This window comes from Solenopsis invicta, chromosome 2, assembly GCF_016802725.1.
Source record: "Solenopsis invicta isolate M01_SB chromosome 2, UNIL_Sinv_3.0, whole genome shotgun sequence".
NCBI classification, from domain to species: Eukaryota; Metazoa; Arthropoda; class Insecta; order Hymenoptera; family Formicidae; genus Solenopsis; species Solenopsis invicta.
The window spans coordinates 15,551,383-15,565,231 of NC_052665.1; the positions used below are offsets into that span (position 1 = coordinate 15,551,383).

The window sequence follows — 13,849 nt, forward strand, 5'->3', positions numbered from 1 at the left end:
TTTCTGGGACTCGTGGGGATTATTAATCATCAACATAGATCTCGAGCCATCTGCCGATGTTTTTCGTTTCGGGATTCAGATGCACGTATAGCGATATGTGTATACGTATATGTTGTGCGGGAGAGGGGAATGCAGAGTCACTCGATGCCTGCCGTCTCCACCGGCAGATAGAGCCACAACGCACGCCGCACTCGCGGAATTCGCTTCGCGGATTACCCGCCGCCCGCCGTCGCCGCGACTTCGTTTACCCCGGGGGCTACCTCGCGAAAAATTATCAGAAGGTTCACGACGATGACGACGCGGGCGGGTGTCACGGCACAAATCCCCGAAGGTACGTTGACATGACGTATCGTCGCGACAGTAGTGACGGCACAAATCTTCCTCGATTCCTCGGTGGCGGGAAGCACGCGAAAGCGCGAGGATTCTTCTCACGGCGATTTGTCATGGCGCCGCGAACACGCGATCTTCTCCGACGCGGAACGATGCGATCCGATTGGACGGGACGCGCGACGGTTGCTCGACCGCCTGCTGGGGAATCTCGTAGGTGCGATTTTGAGAGAGAGCTAGAGAGCGATAGTCGCAAACATCGATAATTGTCGATTATTTTCAATAGTCACAAGTTACAAACCTGTTGTTTACGTTTTTCAAAAAGATTATTTTAGTTAATTATTAAAAATACAAATTTAATTATAGTTTTGTGAATCTGAATAAATAAACCAATTAAAATCTTGCAACAGTTGCAAAGCTATTTTTTCTACTGTATCGAGCAAAAGTAGTATTATAATAATAAATGAATTGCGAATGTTTATTGAGCGGCTTTGTTTTAATTCCGAACACAGTTATTAATAAAATAACTACATAGAATTTCTAAACACTGAAATAATTTTGAACTATGATTATCAAGTTTTGATTAATTTACGATAAAAATAAAAATATCGAAATATTTATTACAAATATTTATTACAAATATTCATAACTCGACAATGCTGCTCCGGACTGCCAACGGCGATGACTAGCCAATCAGATTGAAGTGGGCAAAATCTAATGTGGTGTGATACGGGCTTTATACATATTAGTGTGTAAAACTGTCAAAGGCACCCTGTCCAATCCTGTCAGAGTCAGCTGTCAAACGGTACGGGATGTCGAAGAGACCGATCAACAACCCGACGACGTTTGTCAATGAACGATGAACTGCTCCAAGTGAAGATTTTCTCCTATCCGAGATCACGAGCTTCGACGGCTGCTTAACTCCAGTGTTTAACCTCGTCCACGCAAGCTACTTCTCAAATATAGGGCGTATAGGCGTGTAATAATCTATGAATTTAGGCGTATTCAACAGAGTTAATCTCAAGGTGCTTATACTTATCTTGCAAAAATTCTCTGCTTTAATTATATCCACTTTCAATTATGCAAATGTACGTCTCGATGTACGTTTATTCGACTTGTAGGTTTAATCTTAGCTGGCTATTTGATATTTTTAATTCTTATGTTTGCAAAAATGAAAAAATGGAACTTTATGTTTTTAGGATTCCCAAGGAGGGATGTATTCAGAATGGGCCTCGCTGAGCACTCTGATCCAACAAGGCTCGGAGGAAAGTCAGAGTGTATTAGAGAAGTTCCCACCTGGCGCAGGGAAGGAGGTTGCACTGTCCATAGTCCGCCAACTCGCCGCAAATCTCGGTATTACCCAGGCGGGAGAGCCTAGTCCACTCTCCACTGACAAGGAGGTGCAATGGTGTATGGAGGTGATATGCTTCGGTCTGTCATTGCCACTGGCCGAACATGACACTGTCAGGGATTGCGTCAATATTTACTGCGAATGGCTGTCCGCCCTGTACTCAACACCCAAAATTTCTGTGCCCAGACCGATCGTGGACGACCCGAATTTCTATGCCAGAAAGATCATAAGTCACTTTCACAATCTGTTCGTTCCCAGGAAAGGGGAAGGTAAGAGACAAGACTTGATCTTTTTTTGCTTATCAAATTTGCTGTCCAATCCTTTTGATAAGGTTTGTTTTTTTTCCCAAGTCTGGCCTTTTCTGTATCAGGATCTAGGTAATCCATGATATACATATCGCTGTTTTGTAAACATGTATTTGTATAAATTTGCAAGATTATTTTTATATCAATGTTGGGAATATGTTTTTTAATAAATGTTTTTAGGTACAGACACGATAAATCGGCAAGCTGTTCTATGTCATCGGGTACTTAGGACTTTGCAGCAAATAGCGAGAGGTCCAGCAACTCTGGAAAGAGAAACCTGGGAGAGTTTGTTGTTATTCCTCATCGGTATTAACGACGCGCTGTTAGCACCACCGGCGACTAGAGAGGATGCGGGAGAACAGTTGTGCGAGAGGGTGCTTGGTGTTTTGCTAGAGGTGAGGAAATACTAATCAAATAATGATATAGATGTTAATGAACTTGTAAAATAACATTTTTTTCTAGGTCTGGCTGGTCTCCTGTGAACGTAGTTTTCCCTCACCCCCGTTATGGCGAACGTTACGAGAGTCCTGCCTACGATGGCGTCACAGATTGGCTCTGGTGGAGCAGTGGAATCGCGTGTGCCTCGCTCTTACAGCGAGGCTGCTTCACATCATGTATGGACCAATGTTTCCTGAATTGAAAATAAGTACGTATCTTAATAGACAAACGTTTGCAGTCGTTAACAAAGCTTGCGCACTGTTCGCAATATGCTGTATTACGATAAGCGGAACTCTATCTTAACAGGCGATGAAGACACGCAGCTGGTACCACCGACTATGTCGGACGAAGCGGTGGCACAGGCATGGTACAGACTGCTACGTACTATTGGCGATCCCGTAGACTTGTGCAGACCCGCCGTCGTCTCGCAGACCCAAGCGTTTCTGCAATATGCTATCGCCAGTCCTAATGTCATAGATCCGTGCCAGCATCCATGTTTGCAAAGCCTGCCGCAGATATTTCTGAAAGCTATAAAAGGCATAGCGGGTCAGGTCGACGCTTTTCTCGGTAAGTTGACGCTGTCGATCTGATCGAACGTTGGGTTCGCGATATATCCCTTCAAGACTACGCGTCGTGACTTGTAAATTATTGTAAATTATAATTAGGCAAGGCGGTGTCGAATGTACTGAATTTCCTGAAGTCCGTTTCTATCTATGACCCTCGCACACCTGTTGGCTTATTCACTTGTATCTCCGGTGGTGGTTGCACGTTGTCGCAAATGTTTTAGGAGTTTCACAGGCATGCTGTTGGGAGGAATGTTGCGTGTCCAACATCACGTCGGGAAATAGCGGCACCGGCAGCGGGGGTGTAGGATGGGACAGGTCAAGTGGTAGGGATCAGCCTCAGCCTTCCCCCACACCCCCAACTCAGCGCAGACTTGCCAAAAGTTTCAGTGTCACTCCTTCTGCAGTCACTAAGGGTATCTCAGTGCAATACTTTCTCTTGCTCTGATACGTCGACTTATGCTCAATGAATCAATTGTTCTCTCTGCTAAGATCTAAAGTCACATATACTATATAGCACTCATTTTGTATAATATTTTCTTTATATACTTTATTCTGTACTCCTTTTGTTCCATTAAAGTTTGCTCTAATTATAAGATATACAAGTGTTAATTACTTCTTTAGTGAACTTGAATTTGGATATTTTATCTGTTGCTGTTACAAAGCATCCCGTGGAAACATGTAAATATTTTGCAGGAATTCCGAAAGCGTCGTTAATTGGATTGACGACTAGCCGTGTGTCTAGTACGCCGCCGACGTTAATATCCAATTCCGGACCATCGTCCGCTTCGAGTACTGCATGTAATATCATTTTTATGAGTTCATAATTATCTAACAAAGATGTTTCCATTCAATCATGTTGTGCGATTTATAGCTATGACCTCTCTTGGCCAGGATATCAGACCTCCTTTAGCTCCAGGACGACCTAAATGTAACAGTATACTGCATCTCTTTGGGGAATGGTTGTTCGAGGCTGCGTTTATCGGTACCGAGGGTTGGTCGCAGAATTTACCGCGTAAGTGTCACGTTTCTGTGAATGTGAAATAACAGAGTACCTCATGCATGATTATATTTTTTATGTGTTTCTGATCATCTCGTGTGCAGAACCATCAGGTGCCTCGAAACGTCCGTCTTCTGTGCTTGTGGATGGTCCGAGTTCGCTACAGGAATCCATGAGCGACGTACCGCCAACACTCTGCATAGATCGTTACGAATCCGGCAGAGCAGAGGCATTGGGCGCCCTGTGCAGAATTTTCTGCGCCAAGAAAACAGGCGAGGAGATCTTGCCCGTGTACCTGGCTAGATTTTACCAAGCAATGTATCACGGCCTTAAAGTCGACGAGGTATTGGCTGTAGTTTTCATATTTCTTTGGTAGATAGACCTGAAAAAAGACAGATGTAACTTAAGTGCACTTAATTTGTTTTCAGTCTCGTGAATGTGGTGAAACACTAGCGAGTATTCTGTTGAATTCAGCTGATCTATTCCGTCTTGATTTGAACGGTATACAAGTCTTGGTGCCGGCCGTGTTGTCTGCTTTAGAGGTGGTCTTACCGGAGAAGGACTTGAAGCTGAAATCTAATATGGTATCGAAGCCGGACTTGAGAAGGGCCTCAATTCATTTGCTGATATCAATGTTAACTCTGCCTCTGCATTTCCAAGTAAATATACATGAAAATCTAATTTTTTTGCTTTGTTAAAATTTATTAATGTTTAATCATTGTGTAATTCATGATCTGATCGTGATATGGTCATGTAATTGTAAAAGTCTATTTTAGATAAAAAATTGCTTTTTTAGATTGATTTATAAAAAGTTTATTAAAAGTGGTAATATATGAATATTTTATTGCAGAACCTCGCTATTAAGGAACTTCCGATATTCCCAGGCACAAATTTCTCAGAAAAAAGTCCCGTAACATTTGTACAGTTAAAATCAAGACTCATGAATCTGCTCATAAATGCTTTACAAGTGGAGACTGATCCTCAGAATACACATATGCTGTTAGGTAAATTAATGAAGTCAGAAGATTGTTATCGCTTGAGATTATTTCTGATTTAACTCTTGCTTTTACATTTGCAATTTGTTTTACATTTGTATTTTTTTACTGAATTCTCTACGTTATTCATGTTAATGAATGACTGACAGTGATGATTGACAAAGTTTTTTTTTTTTACAAAGTTTATTTTTTGTGAAATTATAAAATTTTTCCAAAAAGAAAAATTGACAAATGAGAAATAGAAAATTAAACTCATTAAGACAAAATATGATCTTAAATGGAAATAAATATTGTCATAAATAATTCTTATCAGGAGCTCTATTACTGAGTGTACAAGATTCCGCAGCAGCGGAAGAAGTGGAGCAGGTTACACAACCCGACACAGTAGCTAGTGATTCGACAACTAATTTATTATCTTCAGGTTCGTTCTTCGTACTAAATAATATTAGCTTGTATTCGGCTAAATGCACTGTCCTGAGTTACTTAATAGTAACTTTTGTTTGTGTCCAAATTTTATAAGTGATTTTATGATCATAGGCACTATTTTTTCTGTATGTAGAGCAAAGCAGTATAAAACATTGTTTTATTGCTATCTTAAATAAGAAAATAATTCATTCTTCTTCCTTAGTTTGTTTATGAAAAGAATCAAAAGTAATATGATAAATAAAATTTATGTAAAGTAGTAACTTTAAAACAATTTAACGATTAATTTTATTAATTTTTGAAGTTAAAACTTGTGATAATTTGATAGAATTGCTTTATGACATTCATGTAACACCTATGATCATGACTAGTTTCTTTCTGATGCTGATAAAATAGCGTTGGCTTAGTATACTGCTACTTTATTTAATACAGCGATTTTTTTATTAATATTTATCAATAGCTTATGAATGGGAAATCAATATAAATACGCAAATATTCGGATTATTCAATTATTCAATGCTTAATGTCACCTCTCATCTTATCAGCTTTACACATGCTTATACATATATACAAAATGTTAATTTTTTTATCATTATGAGTTTTGTGTTCCGTTGTGCGTTTCGTCATTGTATCGTCTTATCATCGCTTAATATAGTCACCAGCGATTCGGCCAGTCAAATAAGTATATCCAGTGATCAGCGATCAATTGGCGATGCATCTGACATTGCAACCCTTCAAGAGGAATGCATTGCGTTTGGTAAATACAAATACTGTTTTATCTTGCTATACGTACATTTCATAAAAATCGCATTCAAACACATTCGTAGAATGCAAATTTCTGCCTGTTTACGTTTTTATTGTTTCGTTCAAGGTATTTTAAAAATATGTATTTTATTTTGTCTTCTTTTCCCTATATATACTTATTTCCTTATATGCACCTTTTTTATATGTACTCTATATATATATATAATGTATATATTTTATATACAATTAGAATTATATAAATATTTTATATATTTTTTTGTACGAACACACATTTTTTATATTGTTTCTTATAGATCTAAAAATTAAATGAGAGGAACATTCTTACAGATTCTGCCCATGCTCTTTTTGTGCGAGCAACGTACTTGGTGTGTCACCGTTTGATCTCGTCGTGGAAGACTGACCTAAATATCTCTTTAGCAGCGCTCGAGATGCTGTCAGGACTAGCACGCACACGCATTCGCGAAACAGGTAGCAAGATCAATCGTATCTGCAAGATTTAAAAATTTTGTACATACATATATTTTTATTTGCAAGAAATACTTATCTCCATCTTGTTTCAAATAATTCTGCATGCAGCAAGGAGACTCACAGGTTTGATATCATTGTCAGATAGACATTTGTCAGCTCTAACGTTGAACGTTCTTGGAGCAAAATTTGCTTCATAATACTGCATGTGTTACAGATGCTCTGGAATGCAAGAGAGCGGTAAAATGGTTATGCGACTACATTTCGTATCAATGTTGGCGTCCACCACCTGCACACTCTAAGGATCTCCATTCTTCTATTGTCGCGGCGTTCAGTTGTCTGACAACTTGGCTAACCGCTCATCCGCAACTGTTACAGGTTAGTAATTTTTCAGAGATAATTTACGAAATCAATTTAAACTTGAAGTTTTATATGTTGGTTTTTTTCCTCTGCTACTGAAGGACAAAGACTGCTTGACCACAGTATTAGAAGTCGTTGAACTCGGAGTGTCTGGCACCAAGAGTGTCGGGAAGCCAGGCGAACCTATCAAGATGAAAGACGAAAAGGAGCTAAAACCAGCATCTATGCGCGTGAGAGATGCCGCAGATGCTCTTCTCACTATTCTGTTGGAACAGGTTTGTTCACCAAAGTATATAGGATATAAAAAAGACACAGGAGTGCGCGCAGCAATAAAAAAATATTTAGTTAAAATTTGATTCTTTAGTACCTCAAAAGGTTCATATTAAGATTTTTTTTATCTGTAATGACAACAATTTTTAAAAATTTGTAATCCAAGATTGAAGAGGCGAGCTCCTCTTTTGTCGAATTTATAATTGTATCTACTTTTCTTTATAGGTTGGTTATTTTCCAAGTGCTTGTGGGGCACAATCGCTCTCGTCACTGTTGGACGAAGTGTCTCTACTTCGGCACTGTAACAGCTGGACCGGCGGACGCGTGGCACGACAAGCGGCCGTCGAAAGATTTCGTTACTTTGTGTCTGAGAATGCGATCGTTTTGGCACTGCTAGAAGAACCGCTGGGAAACGATCAGGATCCTCAGCCGACCGTGACGGTCCTGATCCGCGGACCGTTCGGCAGACACGCGTGGACGATGCAGCTCCGTCATTTACCGCGTCATCGATCTAGCATCAGAAGTATAAACAACAATCCTGGTCGACCGCTGCCGTTGGCTGAAGCTGCACCGCGAACGGATTACAAACCGAGATTCTTCCCAGATAATGTGGATCGCATTCCTCACTGTAAAGTGTAAGTGAACATCTGCAGCAGACCTTAAATATGAAGTACTTTATTCTAAACCACAATTTAACTTAAAGCTATATGTAGATATCTGTATTAAATAATAAAAATTTTAATATATATTTGGAATTGTTTTAAATGATATTTAATTTTTGGCACACAGGGATGAATCGATACCGAGTCTTGAGGCAGTTATGAGTGACAATGATGCGGTACGAGATGAACATCAAATTCTTGCGCAGCTCTTGGAACGTCAGATAACGCTCGAATTAAAGCACGATAATGATAACATAAGAGACAAAACTATGAGAGACAAAACTGATGAATGCGTACCGCCCCAGGTTTGTCATGAGTTCCAAACGGCTCGCCTATTTCTGAGCCATTTCGGTTTCTTAAATATGGAACCTAAGGAAAGCGATGAGTCTGGCAGCAGTGGGCTAATTGCTCTAGATCCGACCATTCCTGGATTCTGTACGGATTTGGAAACTCTGGACAATATCAGTCCGCGAACGTGCGACACTGTTCATATTTTTTACGTGAAAGCAGGTCAGAAGTCTGCTTCTGAAATACTGTCAAATGTGGTAAGATATTAATTTTTTTTTCTATTTTATCATAGCTCAGAATTACATTATCTATGAATTTTTCTTAAAAAACATGATACAATGTTAGACTATGTATTTTGTGTTTGCAGCTGCAGGAGGAGAATGTGTCGCCAAATTTTTTGGAATTCTTAAGTTCTCTCGGCTGGCCTGTTTCCGTATCCGCTCACGCAGGCTGGACAGGCCACGTGTCTACTTCATGGAGAGTAACAGCGCAAGTGAACGTGCCACAGCCAGCTCACAGCAATCACGGCGGGGCGCTCTACAATGGTGATACTCACGTGCTGTATTGGGCGGATGTGAGTTCGGAAATTGCATTTATCGTGCCTACGCAATCGTATCTTATAGCCAGCTCGGATTCGTTAGAGGAAACTAGTTACAACAGCGATATTAGTGCCAGTGGACAAGGTAAATTTTGATTTCGAGAAAAAACTCATTAGAATATAGATTTTGGAATTTTTTAAATATTTTTTAAATTTGCTGTTATCTGATTTAAATTATAACGAATTTAGTTCATTTCGTATTTATATATTTTATTGTAGTTTATATATTTTATTGCAGCGTGGTTCGAACGAAGCATTAGCGAAAGTACGGACACTCGCAGTAGCGGGACATCACAAAACACAACGCAGAATTCTAGAACAATGTCGCTCGACCTGGAGAAACAGCCGTCGAGTTTACCGGGAGCAGGTCCGACAAATTCCTCAAGTTCGGATCCTATTAGGCCTAGGAGGTCGACAAAACAAGCTCTGCCATTTCAAACTAATACAAAGATAATGGTTGTGTGGTTGGAGAGTTTGGAGGACCATATTCAGTTTCCTATTGGTTTGTTCGCTCTTCTTTTGATAAACATCCTGCAATTAACTGAATTAATCTGAACGTTTTATTGTATAATTTATTGTCACACGTTATTATCTTGCATAGTAAATTAAACGTTCTTATTGGATTATAGGGGATTTGCTTCCTTCCACTTATACTGGGTTGGAACAATCGAGGATGCTGCAAGCTACCGATGTGCATGTTATCTTTCTTCAAGCTCTAGCTAACGGATTAATGCGCGTTAGATTGCAAGGGCCAGTTTCTAGAATCAATTTAGCAACGCCCTTAATCGATGGAATGGTAGTATCAAGAAGAGTTTTGGGAACTCTTGTTAGACAAACAACTCTTAATATGGGACGTAGAAAAAGGCTCGACAACGACAGGTAATATATGTGAAAAAGATACTTTTGTATTTTTCGTCGTTAATTGTATTATATTTATATTAAAATATTATGTGCACTTTTTTTATTCTAGATAAAATGTATAAATGCACATATATATATTTATGTTTCAGCTATCATCCGCCGCATGTACGAAGACGTTTAAAAATTCAAGAGATGGTACAAAAATATAAAAGAAACTTAACGGATCCAGAGTTATTGACACTTTTATTCAGCAGCACTCAAACTTATCAAGTCAAATAGAGGAATTTTCAAGAATCTCATGTGAACTCAAGTTTGAGACAGTGGTAGCCTAATTTCTTCGCTGCTGTAACAAAAAAGTTTTTAAAATTTAAGGTTGGATGCACTTCATATTATATTTAATATATTAAAGGTAAAGTTATCTTCTATTAAAATAGCCGAGAGAGCAGAGATAACATTTATTTTAGAAAATGTAAGTAAATCTTTTTTTCGATAATTATTAACAAATTCTTAGTAGCAAAACAGAATAAATTTTTTCTGTAACCTTTTCTTATTTAAAGACGTGCTCATTGCAGAAATAATTCTTTATGCATTATTTAGATTCTTTAATAAGAAAACGAACTATGTAATAGTACTTTGAAATATCCGAAATAGTAAAAGCTAAAATGAAGAACAATAATTCTAATATTTTACAACGAAATAAAAAAACGTTATCAAATGTCGCACCTTACAAGTTTGAAATAAAATATTTGGAAGACTACAGTAAAGAAAAGTGATAACGATTCCGAGAAAATTTTATTTACATTTTCTAGTAACGCTCAGCTTTTCATAAATTCATTTTTACATAAGCGTTTTGTATATATGTACAGAGATTAGATTTCCTTTGATATTTTCAAGGATTTAAATATAAAATTTCCTGATGATCCTAGCTCCCGGTGATTCAGCACATAATTCTGAAAACAACTCAATTATTATAAAAATGATAAAAATTTTAAAATGTTATAACGAGTTGCATTCAACTCCTGATAAGAGAAACCACCTATTAAAGAACAGAAAAGTGATATAAACGTTACGAAAGAATATATTTTTGTTATATGATTTTTAATATGTGTATTACGCACATAAAAAAAGCTTTATATATTACTACTTGTAAAATCAGTATTGTAGATAATGCTATAAAATAAATTATTCAAATTTCATATATAATAATTGAGGACTACCTTAGTACATATAAATATATAAATACAAAGTAATGGAGAAAATGTATTTAATTAGTTTGTACGATTATATTTTATATATAAAAGACTTGTCTTGCATACATATACACGTGTCAAGTGATTCTTTTAATAGAACGTAATCGGTTGAAAATCGTTAGCATCTAAAAAAATGATCAGTTCTCAGATCTCGATCGTTTACTTCTTGCGCAATCGAACGCAAGACTTTACTCCATATACATACACATGTGATTATTTACCAGAAGTGTCTACAGTTATAATTCTCTTGTTTCAAACATATAGAACTATAAAATGATTGTCATATTTTAAAAGATATACTTGATAAGTTAATCACTCGTTTATTTTTTTTATCTGTACGATTATTTTTGATGATTACACATACATGTCAAGGTAAAATCGCAAGCAAGAAAAAATAAGATTCATCTTATTCACAATATTCAACAACTTTTTTTATTACCAGGAGAAGGATGTTGAGTCTTTGTAATGTTCTACTGAAAAGCGGCCCCAATCGGTTGAATCATTTCTTCAACGACGATTTGATCGACCGTACCATTAGTAAGCAGAATATTTATCGCATTTACATTGCCCGCGGTATTCCGGGTAATAGACACCTTATCTCAAGGAGAAGTTTTTATGCAGAAATAAGAACATCTCCGAGTATATCTCAATTGTTAAGGATTATAATCACTAATTACGCTCTTTCACATAAAATTATTTATAATTAGGAATATCAGGATTTGTAATTAGGAATTTATAATTATTTCAATAGTGCGATATCGACATGAAAATCGCATGTGTGATGATTATATGACGTATTATCTGTTTATTCTAAAAAAAGGTTATCAGTTAAATATTAAATTACGTCATCCTGCGAAACGACAACTGTCACTAATTACTTAGCCAAGTCATACTGTCGAGTCATTGATGAGATACGTGTTATATCGCACTTGCATATCTTGTCTTCATTGTTGTCATGCATTCTTATCTCGCGTATTTATACCTCGAAACCAGCGCGCTTATCTCGTGCGTTTATGTATACTTAATATTTTCATATTTTGAAACAACACGTTTTGGAACAACACATTAGCTGATGAACGACTTCTTCCATTTTTCATTCACCGTTATCATCGCGAGATACATTTTTAACGCATCTCAACGGCGTCTATACTGGGCTGGAATATCGAACTGGAACATTCGCGTTTATTATCAGGAAATAAAATGCTTAGCATACTCTCTTATTAATTTTTATTAATGATAACTAATAATACTTGTTAAAATTTTCTTGGTGAAGCTATATTGACAAAACACTTTCGTTGGCATTTGCAGCGCTTCGTTATATTTGTTGTAACATATTCGTTATAACGTGTCATTATTTGAGCGGGAGTTACGTAATGGAACCACCACGCGGCTATTCTTAAAATATTAGTTCCTGTGTTGCATAATTTACGTTAAAATGATTAGTGACGTTAATCGACGCTCTCTCAGATGCTCTTTCATTCGGTTGCCTCGAGTTGTATCCCTACAGCGCTACAATATTCCTAAAATATTATACTAATATTATTAAAAATTAAAATATTAAAATAACATTCCGAGAATATAATATTTTGTAATATAGAAATATTGTATTAATGTTATTTGTTCGCTTTATATAATATTCATAGTATATTATGAAAATGTTCTACAAATATTATTTCTGTTAAAAAATCAATGTGAGTTATTATGCATAAAATATTCATAAACTTTTAATTATTACAATTATTATAATTATTACAATTAAAAGTTATAATATTCTCGATAATTTCAAAAAAAAGATTGAAATAAATAATATTATTTACTTCTCATATAATAATCATGATATTCATGTAATATTATCAAGAGTAGAATATACTCTTTTTATTAATATTAACTAATATACCACTTTCTATTAATATTAAATAATATTTCAGGAAGTTCTTATTGGGATTTACAATATACTATATCCTTGTATCAGAATTTATACAATAACTAGTGAGGAATAGTGGGCCAAGAATTTAAAAGAGTGACTCAGCGTTTATTTCTCGTCCAGAGGCAATGTATCATTGTTCATTTAGCTAGTATGTCATCGTGGGACTCGCGCAAATCCATTGTCTGAATTCAGTCGTCCTACATTGTTATATTTGCGTGTCAAGATACTTGCAACGAAAAATCAGATGAATTGTCCCGTCATTCTTGTCGTCACATTGATAAATTGCCGATTAACTTATCGAATAACATATATATTTACGTTAGATAGTATTATTAATTTTTTGTTTTCTGAAGAAAGAGAAATTACCAAATGGCAGAAAATGAATTAGAAATTTTTCTGCGAGCATTTCTACCAATCTAATTAATTGTCAACGATAATTGTCTTATCGAGTAGGAGTATCTTATTTTTGCTGTTAATGATGATAGAATTGTTAATTTCTCACTTCTCAACACATGGAAAGATATATTAGACTGGGGATTGGGGAATGAATTACATAGCCTTAACAGCACTTTTGCAAATCTAATTAATTGACGATTAACTCATCAAGTACTATCTTGTTAATGTGAATTAATTTTTCATTGTTCAATAAAAAAAGATTATATTAAATTAGGCGAAAATATAGAAATTTCGCTGTAAGTGATTCTGCCAATCTAATTAATCACTCATTAATTTAATTGATAATTGTCTTATTAAGTAATATTTTCACTAGACAGATAGAATTATTAATTTCTTATTTCTTAATAAACAGAAAGAAATATTGAATTGAGAGCAATGCATTATTTAACGAGCTTTACTATCTATAAATAGTATAATCAATTTTTCGTCACGTGAGACAGCCGACAAAGAAAAGTTACAAGTAACATATTAAATTAGGCGAAAATAGACAAATTATATAATTAGAAATTCAACAAGACAAAAGTAGGATCGGTTGAATCAATCAT

At 36.2% G+C, this 13,849-nt stretch overlaps 2 protein-coding genes across 6 annotated transcripts; both read left to right on the forward strand.

Moving 5' to 3' along the window:
- The first annotated feature begins 12 nt into the window (after window positions 1-12).
- On the forward strand, window positions 13-1,281 carry LOC120359718. Its single transcript, XM_039458424.1, has 2 exons — window positions 13-331; window positions 1,095-1,281. Exons 1-2 carry the CDS (start codon window positions 57-59, stop codon window positions 1,246-1,248), a joined length of 429 nt encoding a protein of 142 aa, XP_039314358.1. The 5' UTR covers window positions 13-56; the 3' UTR covers window positions 1,249-1,281.
- Window positions 1,104-10,990, forward strand: LOC105197542 (ral GTPase-activating protein subunit beta). 5 transcript variants are annotated; one of them, XM_026131124.2, is made up of 24 exons: window positions 1,104-1,352; window positions 1,527-1,947; window positions 2,029-2,055; window positions 2,164-2,378; window positions 2,446-2,629; window positions 2,728-2,988; window positions 3,209-3,400; window positions 3,681-3,785; window positions 3,859-3,999; window positions 4,089-4,327; window positions 4,413-4,643; window positions 4,835-4,988; window positions 5,293-5,400; window positions 6,058-6,159; window positions 6,495-6,635; window positions 6,744-6,758; window positions 6,850-7,010; window positions 7,094-7,267; window positions 7,488-7,897; window positions 8,052-8,469; window positions 8,580-8,895; window positions 9,049-9,312; window positions 9,440-9,689; window positions 9,821-10,990. In XM_026131124.2, exons 1-24 carry the CDS (start codon window positions 1,317-1,319, stop codon window positions 9,948-9,950), a joined length of 4,695 nt encoding a protein of 1,564 aa, XP_025986909.1. In that variant the 5' UTR covers window positions 1,104-1,316; the 3' UTR covers window positions 9,951-10,990. The 5 variants fall into 5 exon arrangements, with proteins under 5 accessions (XP_025986909.1, XP_025986910.1, XP_025986913.1 ...); XM_026131125.2 differs by lacking the exon at window positions 6,744-6,758; XM_026131128.2 differs by lacking the exon at window positions 6,058-6,159.
- Window positions 10,991-13,849: the final 2,859 nt, after the last annotated feature.

Bases quoted from the DNA above. Each gene is read 5' to 3' on its own strand.
- LOC105197542 (XM_026131124.2), top strand. From the start codon at position 1,317: ATGAATTTAGGCGTATTCAACAGAGTTAATCTCAAG. The intron at 1,948-2,028 runs GTAAGAGACAAG...TTTTTTCCCAAG, and splicing joins CGTTCCCAGGAAAGGGGAAG to TCTGGCCTTTTCTGTATCAG. The intron at 2,379-2,445 runs GTGAGGAAATAC...ATTTTTTTCTAG, and splicing joins TGCTTGGTGTTTTGCTAGAG to GTCTGGCTGGTCTCCTGTGA.
- LOC120359718 (XM_039458424.1), top strand. From the start codon at position 57: ATGTTTTTCGTTTCGGGATTCAGATGCACGTATAGCGATATGTGTATA. The intron at 332-1,094 runs GTACGTTGACAT...AAACTGTCAAAG, and splicing joins CACGGCACAAATCCCCGAAG to GCACCCTGTCCAATCCTGTC.